Consider the following 17,464-nt stretch of genomic DNA (forward strand, 5'->3'; position numbering starts at 1 on the left):
TCATGTGCTTCTTAGGTAACTGGGGGAATTTCATAAATTAAAAGCAGTCACTTCAACAAAGACCATTTCTGCAAAAAATCCCACTGAAAAATTTTTAGCAAATGTTGCCTTTCTATTTTATTTCCTTGGGTACCTTAGGAGTGTGCTGCAAAAAGTCTATATCCAAACAGCAAAACACATCTCACACGCCACATACAGTCTGTGGTACAGTCAAGAGCAGGACCCAAGTTCCCACAGCAGAAGCACAGTTCCATCCCAATGCTTGCTTCCACTCAACTGAAGCCACAGTCCAAGTCAGGCATTCGCTACCAGCAGAGGATTAAAGCAGCTTATGTATGTTGATACATACCACAGACTCACTGAACAAAGAGGAGAGACTGGCTGAGAATGCACAACAGTTGAAGTCCTTCATCCTTGTATTTTAATCCTTGTCTTTTAACAAGCTGATTGCTGCTGGAGGTGGTTTTGTCCAGGACACAAAGACCAGCTTTGACCAGCTGCTATCCAGCTTACCACCATGGAAAAGCGCGAAGCTATGCTGGCCACATTTACAAGACTGTACAAAATGCTTACCATGGACACCAGAAATATGACCCGCAAAAGAGCAGAACCCCTCCTCCCAAATCTTATGTGTTTATGCACATCCCTTGCAAAGAGGATGGGAACTTCTCTTGATGCCTTAAGCCTGGTCTGACACCCTAACCACCTGGCAGTTTCATGCATCTTAATGCTTTGCAATTAACACAGGGTGCTGACATTGTCACTGCCACCTAAAGGAGACAAAGGTACAGCATCTTCATTTTTTGGAGAGTTCTTGACCATTTCTCAGAAATCTGTATTTGAACAGCTTCATAAAGTTACCCAGGTTCCCAGCTCTTCTTAAAATCAATGCTAGGGAGGTGTCCAAATAGGCTTACAAGACTTAAGCAGCCACCTCACTGGAGCACTAACAGTTAAATGCTTACTGAGACTGCTGCAGGCAATAAATAGTCACATCTCTGGTTATCTGAAAAGCAGCTGGGCAAATATCAAAAAGAGCAAGGCAAACACCATTTTATTTTGGTCTTCAGTCAACAGCTGAGAACAGTCAAATATTCACAAGCCCACGTGACTAATTTTGGATATGCAAAGCAATTTCTGCATTTACTTCATTAAAAACAACTACCATTTAATGGAGAACACAGCAGGGCAGAAGACTCAGCAATTAAATTTAATAGAACATGAACAACTAATCCTCTCTAAATACATCTGAAACCTATCTAATAGAAGAGCAAGACCGAATTTTTGCATAGCATGAAGTTTTACATAGCAAAGATTTTGCATAGCAAGAACTTTGAACATACCTGTTTTGGTGGTTTGTGCCGATTGTACTCTTCTCCCCAGAGTTTTGCTTCCATCTGAAGTCGGACATCCTCAAAATATACCTCCCGGCCTACGCTCTCTATGTACTGCTTGGCAACATAGTTATAGGCGCCTTTCCAGTTCTGCGTATGTAAGAAGTTGGACAGCTTTTTCCTGAAAGACAAACCAATTTCTGATGAAAAGAAAACCAATAATTTTAATTCAGTCTTCCCCTTTTCTTTGTCTCTGTTGACAAAGCCAAGCCATGGGATCAGGATTACCCTCAGTCTGGATTGGATCTTATGTTATGTACCGGATATTCTATATCAAAAGCAAAGCACAGGTAGGGAGCAGAAGAAAAATCAACATTCCTATGAATGGCTGGGTCTTGCCAAAGTGCCTGCTTCATTTGACTGCTGCTTTTACTTTGAACTTCCTCCTTTTCTGATTTCTTTTTCCCTCCCCACACCCAGAAAAAAACAGACTGAAGGGTTGCTGCCATCTCAACGCCCTGTTCTACAGCCAGTGATTATTTTATGCAGAAATGAGCAGGGAGTGGCATTTCAAGCAAACTGAGGGGAGACAAACCTCTCCTATAAGAAGAGCAAACTGCTGCTTTCTCAACACACAGGGGTGACAACTATTCAGTATCCCCACTGTTCCCAGAAAGATGCGTGCAGATGACAGTTCTTCCTCTGATTGTAACTTTTGTTGATGTGCAAATCTTTAATCCACAGATCCCTCAAGAGTGAAGAAAAAAGACTAACAAAAACGGATCTGCTGGCTGCCAAGAAGTGGACTAAGCAGTGGTTGTAGAAGATGCCAACATTCAAATCAAATGGGGAAAAAAACGTTACCAAGGATTTCAAAGCAGTCAGTCTTCTTTCCCAGAGCAGCCACATCAATTTATATAGGACACACAGGGAAAGGAGGAAAGCACTTCCCCTCCCCTCCCCCAAGCGACTTAATTCAACAGAGAAGCTGGCAAAAAAAAAATAATATTAAAACCCCGCTACTGTGGCAGCAGTCATATTGCTGGACACCCCAAGACAGGCAAGAGGTATGAAAAATAGTACCTAGAGTAAGGCATGGCTGGCTACCGAGCAGTTCTCCTACTCTGCTCAGTGACAAGCAATGGTTCTGAGCTTTCCTTGGTGCCATGGCAAACTGAACATTTTGAGAACTTAGTAGCAGCAAATGCTCATCCCTCCCACTCCTTCCTTCCCTCTCTCACCCAAAAGACCTCGGTACAGAGCTAGAAGCGCACGGAGGATCTGAAGGAAAAGCAACTGCAGATAGTCTGTTATTCTGCAGGGATAGACAGCCACTGTAACAGAGGCCTTGGAAAGAAGGAACAGCTAAGGTAAGAATTACAGCTATGATTTGAAATTTTTCCAGTTCTCTGAAGAAACAGATTTCTCTCCATAAAACAAGCCAGCTCATGTGCTCTTCTAAAGCCAACACTGTCTGCAGTTCACTCAGCCAAGAGCAGCTAATGCTGTCAATGCAATGACTAAAGACTTGCAGAGTTGCAAAAATCTAGCAGAGAGCTCCAGATGGGAAATATCAGCACACACTGAGAGTTATGGAAGACCCAAGAGCAGGAAGCTGACACACAACTTATGTACTTTCTTTGTACAATAGATTAAGCCACAATAACAACCCTCTGTCTGTGTCACTACTCAAGATATTCTGTAATGTTGAATTTGGTCATTCAGAAACAAGAACTAAAAGCAATGTCAGCAGACTAGGACTTATTAATGCCCCAGGCTTTAATACTGCTGTTATCTATCTGGCTTTGTAAGACCAGAGCCACCAGCATGAACCAATACAAAACTGAAGGACTGAGGGATTACTTTGCCCCCTTTTTCCCCTCAAAGTTCAAAGCATCATGTTACTGTCATTCAGGAATCTCTCTTCCCAGAAGTGAAACCAGACCTGAAATGCAATTCCTCCAGATTCTGCAGCTGCAAAGAAGTGGGGAGGAGGCAGCTTAAGCACACACACGTTTTCCAGGAAACATTCATCTTCAGAGCCTCGAAAGGGTGGAATGCTCTACTCGCACAAATTGATTCAAGGCCAGATGGTGATGCCCACAGGCACATTTCCTAACACTCTCTGAGGAGAAAAAAGTTCCTCCTCTGTCTTCTCCCACACTTCACCGTTCTGGAAAGAATAACTATTAGCATTCAAACTCTGCCTTACTCAGAACAGGATGACTGTTACACGTGATCCAAAGTAAACTGTGAGAATAGCCCTCTTTACTGAGGAAGGCCTTCTGAGTTGAGATTGCATGATCTCAATTGTTCTTCCCCTTTTTCTGTGCCTAAATATGGGCCTGAAGTTGGCCTTCAGACTGCACACACAGTCTCATACCAAATTCAAAGACATTATAGCACACTAGGAACCCAAGAAAAATGAAACAAGCTGCTGCTTCTGTACTTTTATGAGTATTTTGCCTCCAAGAGATGGTGGAGATAGCATTAATCTATGAATTGCTAACTGAAAGGCTGATTATACTTGCTGGAACCAGGCACAATTACATGTTATCCATCCCATTGTGGTTCCAGTAAATGCTATGGATTGACTTTTCAAAGCAAGCCCACTGGATGCCTGCACCAAACTCACTTATGTTTCCCTTAAGACAATGCTCTGCTTTCTAAACCCTACTCCCTGTGCTGCAGATGGAGTCATACAAACAGGAATAAGCCCCTCAGCTGTGTCTTTCAGAAATGCAAAGCAGGGAGCTAATGGGGAGCTGCACTTTACATGATTTCTACATCTATGAGAAATCCCAGTCACCACAAAAGAAAATAGTGCAACAAAGATAAAGTTAGCAGACACTTACGTTCTGAAACATTCTCGCATTGCTCCACGGCCAAAGGGCTAGGGAAAAGAAAAAACAAAAACCCATCATTGTCATGTCCACAAAGTTAATTTCTATCCAGTTAAGAGACACAACCACGTCCTCCCCCTTTATACCCTGGAGAAAGCAGTTCTCAAGCAGGAGCTATGCTATATCTCTACCCTTAAGGAAAACTGAAAGCCCACAGGCCATTTAAAACAGGAATTTGGCGGGAAAAGACATTGGGAATAAACCTTCTTCCTTGATAGCCCATCAAGCAGACATTCTATGGCTTCTAAAGATGCCATTTAAATTCTCTCTCCAGTTTGGAATCGGCTCTGTTGCGTCTGCATAGTGCAGCTGGCTTCAGACCTCAAGGCCTCCTCATTTTGGCTTCCACACAGGATATGCCACACAGAGCAGCACTGCCCCAGACATCAGATACTACATCAGAAGCACAAAGCAAGGTGACTGCAACACACCACCAATCCTGTGATTTAACTGGAAAGTGCAACTAGCTTCTACCCTCACATACCAAAACTTCAGTCTGTTTTCATCATAAGACCAGAAATTATTTGGAAGCACACAAAATAGTAGGCCTATTGCCAGGCAGGGAGATGAGGCCAGCAGGAAATGGGAGGGCTGAGATGGAAAAGACATTTTTGGGAAAGAAACAAATGCCTCTAACGCTGCTGATGGGGAAGGGCTGACTCCATGTTCTACTCTATTCAGTGGAGAAAAGGCTGCTGGGATACCAAAACATTATGGATGAGCCGAAATATTAAAAAAAAAAATAGAGGATGTAGGAGAAGAATCAATGCTTTTATATACGAGACAAACGTTTTGCTGCCACTAGTCAGTAATAAGAAGTGACAAATTTGACTGCTAATAAAGATGAAGGACTGCATGATCTTACTTGTGAAGCCATCTTGATGAGAACTTCATCTTCAACCCAGTTCCCAGTAACTGCATTGTACCTTTAAAATCAGTAGTTAGGATCAGAGTCATTTAAGTTGGAAAAGATCATCAAGTCCAAACATCAACCTAGCATTGCCAAGTCTACCCCTACACCACGTACCTAAGCACCACACCAGTATGACTTTTGAATACCTCCAGGGATGGTGACTCAACTACTTCCCTAGTCAGCCTGTTTCAATGCCTCATAACCCCTTCAGTGAAGAAAGTTTTCCTAATATCCAACCTAAACCTCCCCTGGCACAACCTGAGGCCATTTCCTCTTGTCCTAAAGTTGTGCCTCTTAAAAAGAATGCAGAGGGAACTCAAAACCTCCCATCCCAGGCACCTATCATTTCTCATCTCCAACTGATGGCTTAAAAGTCTTGCTGCCACTCTACACAACTTCTAATCTTCCCACCGTGCTTTTGGCCTCCTTTGGTGGTTAGTTCTTCAGGTGGGAAAGAAGAAATATTTATAGCTCTTCAAAGGGACATATTGAATCCTACGGATGATGAACAGACTGCTGCCGAAGCTAAAGTTTTGCAACACTACAAAATAGGCCTCATCTGCTTTGGCATTAAATCTCCCCTGTGATGCCTAGGCAGCACACTGGGGGCAGGAACAGCCTTACCAAGTTTACGTAAACCCAGGCCTGGCATGGGAGCTGCCACGGGACTGTTGTGGATGTGAGCAGAACGCAGCACTGGCTATGGCTGTGAAAAGCAGAGCGGCCAAAAACTGCACAACACTGCACCACGAGAGGAGCATGCCTCTGCACAACCCCCTGCTAATATAGACTAGGACTCTGGTTTCTCCCCACCCCCTTAGCTCCCAATACAGTAAAAGCCAAACTGAGAACCACAGTGGCTGAGTCACCACCACATGACAGCTCCAGCCAACTCCCCCACCCTGCAGCGAGCACTTCATGCACAGACACCCCAGGTACACCCCATAAAGTCTGCAACACCCTAGTCTGCAGTAAGCAAAAGGGAGGTGGAAACAAATATTAAAGCCATCTCATTTTAATGGGGTATTTGAGTAGTCCTAAACCAGTACTATCACTTGAAGTATTTTAAAATATGCAAACTATTTCTGGACTGTGTGGCTGACCAGGGGCAGATGCTGCCTATGGGGAAGAAGAGCACTGTGTGACAGTGTCATGAGATGGGAAGGGAGGCCTCCAAACACTGATGCTAAGGGGTAATTAACTGGCCTCTAACTCCTACCCGTTCCACCCAGAAACCTGTGTCAGTAGGGTAAAAGTTTTGGCAAAGCCTGTGCTAAAGCACTGAGAATAGTTCACGCGCCAGACTCAGTTTCAGCACGTACACCATGCTGAGCTATTCTGGGCTTTATAAGGATTTAAATTCCAGCCACATGCAGCAATACTGCATGGATAGGCAACAGTGAAACTGCTATTCTGGGAAAGGCACAGAGTGCTATGTTGCTTTTTTCCTAAACTATTTAAATTTTAAGTACTCTGCCTCTTTGTTGGAATTTGTTTCCTTATTAGATTAAGTTTACAGAATTAATAAATCAACTAGAAAATACTTTTTAGCCTTGTTTCCTGTCTGTATGGCAAAACTCAGACACTACTTGGGTGGGAGAGAAAGAAAGAACCTGATACTGGTTTGCTGAAAGGTTGATTTCTTGAAAGCATGCAGTATTTAAATTAATGCAGTATTCCTGGGAGATTCAGTTAAGACACTCATTTTGGACATTATTGAAAGGTCTTCAGCCATGTAATTACACATATTCTGTAACGCACAAACACAGCCCTTGCAGAAAACATCAGATTCTGTTTCAATTCAGCATTGAGAGCAGAAAGACGTACAGACCTGTAGCGAGTGGCATGTTCCGTCTCAATGTCCTCAAGATGAAATTCTGCCCATGGATCAGGCATGTGCTTAGCTTTCTCAATAGCATGTTTCCAGGTTTCCTGAAGAAGATACAAACTGGCAGGTTATTTACAGAAGACCACCCTGATATTTTATAGTTTCAAGTATAATGAAATAGATCAGAAACATACAGTACCAGGTTTCAGTTCAATTTGCATCATCATAAAGTTATTGAGAACAGAATCTGGTCTAGTATACACCAAATGTAATTTACAAAAACTGCAACTTTCAAACATCTCTAACATATGCCACAAATAAACAATAAGCCACATGTAAATGACATTAATTCACTTTTGCTGGTTTGATTTTTAACTTTCTGTAACTAACAACATATGCTGGCAGCGTAAGCAAAGACTATCAGCAATAGAGCAGTATGAAGGAGGAAAAAATGTTCTGAAGGCCTTGGGTATTACACACTGTGCTCAGCATAAGATACAAGAAATTAGCATGTTGTAATCTTGATGACTTACGGGCTGAGGCAAGCAGTTCTTTCAGACAAAGTAATGTACAAAAGAGGGCCATAAAAAGGAAAAAATAAAAACTTAATTCATCTACTATATATGGCGTTCGTATTTTGTTTTAACCTACCCGACTATGGTCAACCACAGAGCCGTGCTTAGAGCGATGCTGTGTGTCATTCTATAGGACGCATGAGAAACATAAAAGTAGGAAAACACATGTGATAAGACAATTGATTGACAAATAGTCTCCTCTCTCTTTGTTAATTAAAAAAACTTTTTTCCACTTAAAAACCACTTTTTGCTTTAATTCCTAATTTAAGATAATTCTTAGAACATTTGTGAACAACTCTTTTTGGTAAGTTGGTAATTTCTTATTGGCAAATATGAGTTAAAAGTGTCTTAATAACTAGCTGATTAAACATTGCTGAGGCCTGTTTAAAGGCAGAGAGTTAGCAGTAACCCTTCCACCTGCATTTCATCAGCAATGGCCCACACTGTCATCAGCTTTGGGGTCTGATAGGTGGATTCTAACCAGACCAGGCTGCGGTGGCTTAAGATGCTGTCAGTCCTGGCTGGCTGCATCACTCTGCATTGAAAGCCACTGTTTTGTGACTTGAGCAATGCACGGGGCCTTGCCTGCTGCACATCTGAACCCCATGCAGCTTATCTGTGATACGAACAGAGATACCAGAGCAGGTCTCACAAAGCCCAAAGCAGAGGCACGCACTGCGTTCTGCTACCCCTGCTGCAGGACTTGAGCTTTCAGCAGAAGCAGCACGATAGCTTAGAAAGGAGGAAACAATTGCAGTTTTAGTCCTTATCAGTTTTTTCTCTGACCACGTGATTCAGAACTCCAATATACTCCACAAGCCTAGAGGCAGGTGTTGAGTATTAAAGGCTAAGCTCCCTGCAGGCCTTAACTTGCTTTAAGCTTTTAACTTGCATAGCATAGTGTATGTTAAAATCTGACCCCGTGTCTATACTGAACTTCTACTCCCCACCTTCGTTAGGAATATGTACATTTTAATGCTTTTATTAACTAGCTTTGGTAAAAATCTTACTACAGACAAAAGTTTCACTTTTATTGGGTTATTTAATGTGTTAGCTGACTGAAATAAACCCTCTGGCATCTCTCCAGAAATAAAGCATGCATTAGGCATAGCCAAGACTTCAGAGTATCTATTTTGTAAATAATGTTTATAATAATAAACGTATTAATAAAACACAATAAATCTCAGTCTGGAGAAAAACTGAGGGACACGCCAGTTGAGCGCGAATGGTGCATGCTTTGGATATCTAACCCATACAGTGATCATCAGTTCTGTTTTTGAGGCTTTACCTCCTGCGGGTTCTCCTCCCTTTGCCTGGCCCTATCCGTGCAAAGGGAGCAGAGGGGGACAGGGCACACTGCCAAGGAAGCACCAACTATGGCCCTTCGACCTCTCTGCAGTACCTTGCCGTTCACTTTAAAAATGTCAGATGCTGCTCGAGTGCACCGTCAGGAGGACTGCCAGTGTGACACTTCATGCCCAGGCACAGGAGCCAACAAGTTAAAAGCTCCCTAACAAGCAGCTATAGCCCAAGGACCTATCATTACAATTTTATCATTCACGATTTTATTTGTCCGAGTAAAAATACTTGGAGTTTTTAAACTTACTTGGCAAAATCGAAAATCAAGTATCTTCTGGCAGGCCCCAATTTAGCTTACAACAAATATCATTTTTTAAATTTCCCAGTCAATGTGTTGCTTTTTTTAGTAGTTTGACCATAATGGCAGTGAATTTTCGCCTGGATTCTGCTGCCTTTGCAGGCAAAGATCTCTCACTGAACTAAAAGGGACAGTAAGCGATTCAATGGCAGTGTCAGACTACTGGCTTAATGGAATTAACTGCAGGTCTGGGAAAAAGAAATTTTATTTTTTATTGAAAAGCATTAGTTAAAAGAAGTGAAGGAGTTAAGAGAGCATTTCTCTCTCATGCCGACTAAATAAAAACAAAATCTTACTGAAGGCTGAAGTCAGCACTTACCTTAAAGCTAAACGAGTTTCTAGGAGAAGAGCTGGAACTGTACTGTTCAGTTTTTGCTAAGCTGCTATAATAATTGTCAACTTTGATACCGGCAGACTTGTTAGAAACTGGATCATCGGTTATTGGGCAGATATAATAATTGTCTTCATCATCACTATCAGCATCAAGATAATTTCCAGAGTTCACTTTAGTCGATCTACCATTATCAATCCCTTCCATACGAAAAATAAGGTCCTCGTCTGCCATGTTTGCAGGAGGTTGCTTTAAGTCCTGCAATGATTAAAGCAGCCACTATTCCAATGCACATGCAAATGTAGGGAAGAAGCTGGGTAGGAGACAAAAAAAAAAAAAAGAATGAGCTATTATTAAAAGAACAAACCATGCATGAAATTGATGTCAGCATGCTGGCAAAAAAAAAAAAAAAAAACAAATCTCCATATGGCCGTATAAAAATAATCCCTGAGTACCTACACGTGGTTTTGATCTCCTCAGTGCTAGATCTGGGTTTCCAGAAGGCACTCAGTTTATAAATTGCTCCAGGACTGAGAAAGTAAGATAACCAAGCGCAGAATAATACTACAAAGTCTGAGGGACCGCAAACACCACCTGCTGCCTATGGGTGATGTGTGGTAATCTCATCCTCTGAATGTTTTTATTCCTTGCCTCTCAAATGCTGAGTTCCACAACACCAGCCTTAGTAACTCGAGGAAGTTTTGCCTTGAACAGTACACGGTTGTTTCTCCCAGGGGCAGGACTTTGCACTTCCCTTTATTAAACTTCATAAGATTCCTGGCCGCCCATTTTTCCTGCCTGCTGAATTTAATGAAGATTTGCCAGTCTTCTAAGCACTCCCATCACAGCGATCCTTATATGCACTTCTCCATTCACCTGCAACAATCGCTACCAAAATAAGGGCTTCCAAACAACGGTACGGGGAGAAAAGGATAAAAGGAAAGGAGTAATTTATTTAGAGAAGTTGACAAGAACAGATCCCGCTATATTTTCTTTATTTGAAAGGTGCAGCTAAATCCAGCTACTTCTATAATCAATAGCAATTGTTATATGGCAGAAAAAAAACACACCACCACATTTTGAAGGTTTAAGGTGTCCTCCACCAATTTAAATTTGCCCTAATTATGTGATATCCTCCCCCTGCTCCAAATGCTTCTACAGCTCCCTTCTGCAATATAAGTCCATTTCTCTCCAAGAAGGCTATAGCCCACTTGGGTTATTTTCTTCTAATGATCTGCATTATTTCAACAACCCAGGTAACTGCAGCCAGTGGAACAGAAAACAATTCAAAGCACGCTGGATTTCAGATTTATAAAGACCCTGCAGGGAGTGCACAATCCATCACTGCTGGGGCTGGGAACCAGCCCGCAGTAAATTCCCATAATCCAACTCAGCATCTGCTTCACACAGGTCAGGCACCAGCTAAAATTACAACTGCTCTATTTCCATCGCACGGAGCTGAAACGAAAAAAGTATTCTTCCCAGTTAGTGGTTCTCATGATTAACAAAAGAGGTTAGAAGCTCAGCTATTTCAACTTTTTAGTAGCTTCCTCGATTCTGAGAGAACAGGATAGGTAAGGTTTGCCTTCCTCTGGCTCCTAGGCCCAAAATGAACTAACGTGAAATAACAGTTTGAAAATAAGAATTAGCCGTACAATGCAAGCAGGTCCTGAGTTTTTATTAAAACCTACTCAACTATTTCTGAATCCAGAAGGTGACATTTTAGGTATGTATTTCACTGAGACTTTTTGACACATTAAATGATGTTGGGTTAAAAAAAAAATATGGGGAGTTCCAGGTTAGTACCAGAACAGCAGCTCTGCAAAAGTGCCCATCTCACCACAGCTTTTCCAAATCACCAACACCACTTCCAGCGAGACAGAGTGCAAGTGCTGTACAGCCCACAGGTGTGACAGACATGTATCATAACAAACAGATAGGCAAGTCAAGGGAGTGTTTTTCCTGGAGCTCAGGTTCTACCAGCTGCGATCTCACCATGGGGATGTGCTCAGCAGCCTCTGCCCGAGAAGTGGTGATGATTCAGCAGAAGTCAAACAGAAATAAACCCGGGCAGCCTCGCTTCTTTGCATGTTACCAGCCATGCCAGCGCAAAGAGGCTTCCAGCCTTTGCCACTCGCAGCCCTGGGGCCACAGGGGTGCCCCTGCTCCCCTGCTGGAAGTCTGGAGGAGATGGAGACGGGAAGGCACTGCTGGGGAGGCGCAGGAGGGTCTTCAAGTGCCCCTTTTTCCTTCAAATTCTTGTGCTTTTCCTGCCGAGCCTGCTCATGCTCAAGCCCCTGCCTACGGAGGTGTCTAGCTATGGAGGAAAGCACGAACGGCCAGACTGCAGCAAGGCCACGGTTCATCTAACGCCAGCTGCTGCAAAGTAAAGAGCAAAGAAACCTGCACAGAACATCCATCTGCCCCTACTTACATGATTTTCTAATTGCTGGTAGGGAGGACTTCACACCCTTAAGTTTTTCATATTTTTCCTCAAACACTGTTCTCTCCCTCCAGGTTTCAGAGGCACTTCCTGAAGTCCCCTGGGGATAACACCTGCCTTTGCCAAATCTGGTGGCTGTCTGTAACAACACCCCAGCCGCATCAGCAGCTCAGGCCACACTAAGGAGAATAAACAGACTGAAGTGAAACTACTTCTGAGCCATACACTTCTGCCAGTTGTTTCTTTTAGCAAGAGTACAACATACAGCTGATTCCCTCGGGGCCGTACCCTGCTTGGAGCTTCCACTCCACAGTTTCCTGGTACGTTACCAGCCAGCCAATGCCAAGCTCTATCAGCAAACGCAACCATGACGGAACTGGCAGCAAGCACAGTCCAACCCCGACTCCCTAAAACTCACCAAAATGCAATGCCTGGGCAGGAGGCCCACGGGCACCACCCCAGCACAGCCCCTTCCACACGCCCCGCAGTGAGCTGCGGGCACAACCTGACACCCTCCAAGGAGGACTGGACTACTGCTTCATTTTACTGTGCATCCTTCTCCAGAAAAGTAACAAAACAGATTTACAAACCACATCATGGTCCTTAAACTACTGTCAGGGCTTAAGGGTATTATTCTCTGTGAAGGAATCAAAAACTGGCAGCACAGGCACAAGCTTCCAGGCCTACTCAGATTAAAGGGAATATTTCCTCTGCCTCCTATATAGCAAGGATTTTCTCCTCCTTTTAGCTATAATTATTCACATCGCTCTGCTGCTTGAAAAGCAGGAAGGGATTAGATGAATGCAATAATCATCCAAATCTTCACACAGATTTAGCTGTGCTTAAACAAATATTTGCTGGCACTTCGGATGGATGCTGAGAGCATATTACTGTCAGGTCTGCCTGTTGCGTTCTTCATTAGAGGGCAAAAATAAACTACATAGAGCAGCATATCTTGGTTCGTTTCACACAATATATAAACTAAAATCCTTTTGTCCCTGGAGCTCGGACAACTACGGGGATCTGAGCTTCCCGCACATTGCACTTGATTAGTTCTCAGTACTAAGCAAGTCTCAGCCTTCCTGCCGACAGCAGCCTAACAAATATCATGTGTGTGTTACAAGCCAGAGAAATGAGACGGGAATAATCAAAGCCCTTGGAAGAGACGGAAGTCTACCTGGATGCTCTGAAAATGCATGCACTCACCAAGGAAAGGGTTAGCTAGTGTTTTCAAAATTTACCCCTGGAAGTTTAAGGCCAGGCTGGATGGGGCTTCGAGCAACACTGTCTAGTGGGAGGTGTCCCTGCCTGTGGCAGGGGTTGGAACCAGACAGTCTTTAAGGTCCCTGCCAACCCACACCGCTCTGTGACTACCTTGGCTGTGCAATAGCATACAACTTGAAGCAGACACTTCGTTCCAGGGTAACCTCACCCAACCAGCTCCATCAGGGATTTTCACACGGTTAGCCTAAGGACAACTGCAGAACAAGGTTTTCAGCTTAGTTTCACTGCTGTTCCTCAGCTCTCTGCTCTTCCATCTCGAGAAAACAGTGCCAGATACGTACAACGCCCCAGCAGCATTCATAGCTGCAGGCCTTACAGCACAGCTACCAACATACAGCAGAGGCAGAAGCGGTGACTGAGCGTACGGAGCCTCCTCCAGCACCATCCAGGGCTGGTTACTGCTGTTCTGGTGGAGGCAGCGCTCCTGCAGCTTAGCACTCCATCTGCCTCGGGCAGCACCAGCTACAGCAAGCCACTGCTGAAGGTCTGAACTCAGCTGGCTTTGCCGTGAAACAGCTTTGGAGCACTCGTATAACCTTTCTTGCAAAGACCATGTGAGAGCAGTCATTTACGGACTGAGGCGGCAGCCCATTACTGAAGGGGAAGGCATCCTCAGTTGCCCCTGCCATTTTTACTGCGACTGTCTTACCAGAGGCTACCAGGTATTGGAGAGCAAGGCGTGTGGTTGGAAGCGTGCACAAACATATGTAAAACGATGCTTCTGACTCCAGGCTGTCCTAGACAAGCACCGTGACTCTCAGCTGCTGTCCCACACTCGTTTCTACTACTGCAGTCAAACACACAGCAGCAGAACCACCTGACAGACCCTCAGTGTCTGAGGGGCAGCAGCAAGAGGAATGCTGTTTCACGCAGCAGAGATTGCAAGCATTCACACTTTCACTGACTTGCTGCGTAAATGGAACATCATTGCAGAAATTGTTTTGTATTTCAAACTAACAGCGCTGATAAAAAAAACAACTCAGTTTTTCTTGAAACCATGTTTCTTGTAAAGGACTCATGTTTACTTTGGAAGTGTGTTTACTAAAAATTGTCCTCATGGTACATGCTCTTTAAAACAGAATTCCATAACCAAACCTTAACTACACAAGCACTGCTCTACATCTCACAGTTTATTTGTTCAAAAGTCCTACAAAAATGCCTGAGCTTCATTCCATGGCTCATGTTCCGTGCTGCTGCCTTACGGCATAAAGCCATGCTATCTAGGAACCCCCGTTGCTATTGCTGCAATGCTTTGATCGTTTAGTCCCTAATATCCGTGACAGAAGCTTTCCTTGGGCTAAACAAGAAAAACAGTCACACTGCACTGAACCTAGCCCACAAACCTGCGTTAGCACACCTAACCTGTAATTTAAACCACCAACTCCATTCTATTTCAAAAATGTGTCCCATTTTTTAAAATCAAGCTTGTACTATGTGATTAATAATGCAGAAAACTTAAATATAGCCAATTATTAAATCAGTTCATGTCTCTATTAATTTTGGGCTTTTCCAATGCATGTCTGAAGTGTTTTTCTCTTGACATTATATTCAAGAGCCACACTACCAGCAGGGGAAGGTGAGTTGCAAGGACACTATGTTATGTTGTCAAACATAGTGCATATGCAAACATCACCAGAGGGGAGATTTCACATCACAGTGCTGGTAATACACTGCTTATTTCTGTATGGTGTCTGTTGTTATGAAATGCTGCTGGTTTGGCAGGGCCCTTGAGCAAGACACCACAGCAGCCTCAGCATGGAAACCTGCTTTAATTCATCCTAAAGAGGTGAGGGATGGGAAGGCTCTAGTCACAGAAGAAGGGAGAACTGGAGCATCCCCAACTACTTCTTAGGGGCCACCCCAGCTCAGACACAGTCCTCTGCACTGCTTTAGCACGAGGCAGGGGAACAGGGGCTGCTCTTGGACAGAGGGACTCCAAACTTCTTTTGTAGGGTCAGCATTAAAGCAAGAATATCTGTCCCCTCTCCCAGGTATAATACCAAGTTCTTTTGGTTTAACACCACATCAGCTACAGCCACCAAGCAGGATACCTGTAACAGCAACAGGCAGGCTGTTTTGGAGGAGAAATTGCTATTTCAGATTAACATTCTTTTAAATCACCAATTTGAAATTTAACCTAAGCAACTCTAAAGGCTGCACACCTTACAAAGAATGGTTGTTGTTGATCGTTAGGAACCACAGACAAAGCTATGCAACGTGTTCCAGAACAACCCCACTGGTACATTAGTGTCCTGCACCACATCACAGAACTGCTGCACTTCCAAAGCACGTCCCCAGTCCCTGCGAACCAAATGCCTACTGCCACCTGCACTGCACACCAACAAGAAAACAGGTTCAGCGAGCCAAGGTAAGAGCTCCAATAAGAAAAACAAGATTATTTTACTTTTAAAAGATGGCTCAAGTCACCGGGTACCTTTGACAAACCCGGTGTCACCAACCACAGACCTCCTAACGAGAAGCCCCTGCTCCAGGGCCTTCCAGTGCATGGCCGCTGCACAGGTGGTGCTGCAGCCCGCATCCAGCTACAAGCCCGGCTGGGACAAGGTACTGCATCAAACAAAGTCCTGGACAGCAATGGTGCAAGATTCACCAAGCAAGTGGGCGAGTTCACATGTGGCAGTTCAGAGTGCAAAGCCCCTGAGACTCAGGACCCTGCGGCACAACACAGCTCCCAGCACCCAAGGGGTTGTTGGCGCTGAGGTGACTCCTGACTGCAGCCCAGGCTCCTGCCAAGCACACGAGCCAACACTACTGTGAGGCCAGCCAAAACACTGGAACACAAAAGGACAGGAAGGGAACTTGCAAGTTACCATCAAACCGCCCTTCCATTTCCATCAACAGTTTTGTTATTTCACTTGGCTTTCAGTTCTCCACTTCAAATCCACCGAGCAACCACCTAGAAACGCTGTTTCCCCTGAGCAGCACTCAGCACCCCAAGCCGTTTGCCAACCCCACGCTGAGGCGGCCGGACACCCCGAAGCCCACCCCACAGAGCTCCCTGGGGGCGTATCGCGACAAAACTGCTGCCCCCAGGCGAAAAGGAAGGAGCGAAAACACGAAAATACCGGACTACCGCTTCCAGGTCACCGCGACGCGAGCACCCACCTTGTAACGACTCCACCCGGCCACGAAGCTGCTCCTTTTCTAACGCCGGCTGCTCTCACTCCCTCCAATCACCCGCTCCGCCTCACCCGGCCCCCCACGGAACCTACCGGGACCCGCTGCCCGCTCGGCTCGGAGCGATCCCGGTGCCACCCCGCCGCCGCCCGGCCCCGCGCAGCCGCCCTGTGAGGGCAGGCGGGAGGCGGGAAGCGGGGCCGCCCCTCGCTGACAGGAGCCGCCCGCCCGCCCCGCCTCAGCGACCCGGGCGGGCACACGGTGCCCGCCCGCCTTTGCCCTAAAGGATCCGCAGCCAAACTGACGGGAGAAGTCTACCAGATACTTTTTTTTTTTTTTTTGAGAAAATGGTGAGAAATTGAGGGGAAAATCCCAGGTTCGCACCTTTAGGTGGTAGAGGCAGGGGGATCCTGAGCCTGAAGGGAACAGGAGGGAAGGCAGCTGTGCTGGGAACCAGCACTCGACCAGGAACCACCACAGCTGATGACAGGAGCTGCTTCCCCATCCTCTTCATTTCAGTTTTCTCGGAGTTTGGAGCCAAAAGGCAGATTTCATGGGGCAGAGCCCCCAGGCTGCCCCCCCCCCCCCCCGCCAACTCCCTCAGGGGAGGCATGGAGCTGCTGTGGGCCGTGGGGGCTCCACGCACATGGGGTCAAGTCAAGTAGCACAGCATGCAATTTCCCTATAAGAAATAACAGAATTACGCTCCAGATTTCAAAATCCAAAGACCTCAAACCTCCTCAAAGCTTCCTTCCTAAAACATTCACTTTCTGGGTTGAAAACGTCCATGGCTAAACTTTTCCTCAAGCCAGATTTTGGGGAGATTTTAAACAAGACTCCTTTCATGGGTTATATGGAAATTAACATAAATAGGTTCTAGCTTAATTATATTCCTTGGCAGCCTGCTAAGAGGCTGCCACTCTTATTGAATCTTGTATTCAAGTAAATAATCCTCATTAGTGCTATTTAGCAAATATCTAAAACACTTGCTATTTAGCAAATAACACTACAAAAACAAGGGGGGGCTACAAAACCAAGACCGGCCGATGTCAGCACGC

The 17,464-nt window shown here is 44.9% G+C and overlaps 1 protein-coding gene across 4 annotated transcripts in view; it reads right to left on the minus strand.

The window, feature by feature from the left end:
• EEF2K (eukaryotic elongation factor 2 kinase) overlaps window positions 1–17,464 on the minus strand; it is a 32,552-nt gene that overhangs the window by 13,992 nt on the left and 1,096 nt on the right. The window contains exons 1-7 of one of the 4 annotated variants that reach the window (XM_083800356.1): window positions 16,502–16,620; window positions 9,530–9,854; window positions 7,630–7,680; window positions 6,982–7,082; window positions 5,103–5,163; window positions 4,190–4,227; window positions 1,344–1,515 (exon numbers count right to left, since the gene is read on the minus strand). In XM_083800356.1, the coding sequence (XP_083656482.1) occupies window positions 1,344–1,515; window positions 4,190–4,227; window positions 5,103–5,163; window positions 6,982–7,082; window positions 7,630–7,680; window positions 9,530–9,775 (669 nt within the window). In that variant the 5' untranslated portion in view covers window positions 9,776–9,854; window positions 16,502–16,620. Of the gene's footprint in view, window positions 1–1,343; window positions 1,516–4,189; window positions 4,228–5,102; window positions 5,164–6,981; window positions 7,083–7,629; window positions 7,681–9,529; window positions 9,855–16,394; window positions 16,621–17,464 lie in introns of those variants that run through there. The other 3 variants (XM_083800354.1, XM_083800355.1, XM_083800357.1) reach the window with 3 other exon arrangements.

This window comes from Anser anser (assembly GCF_964211835.1).
Source record: "Anser anser genome assembly, chromosome: 15".
NCBI lineage: Eukaryota > Metazoa > Chordata > Aves > Anseriformes > Anatidae > Anser > Anser anser.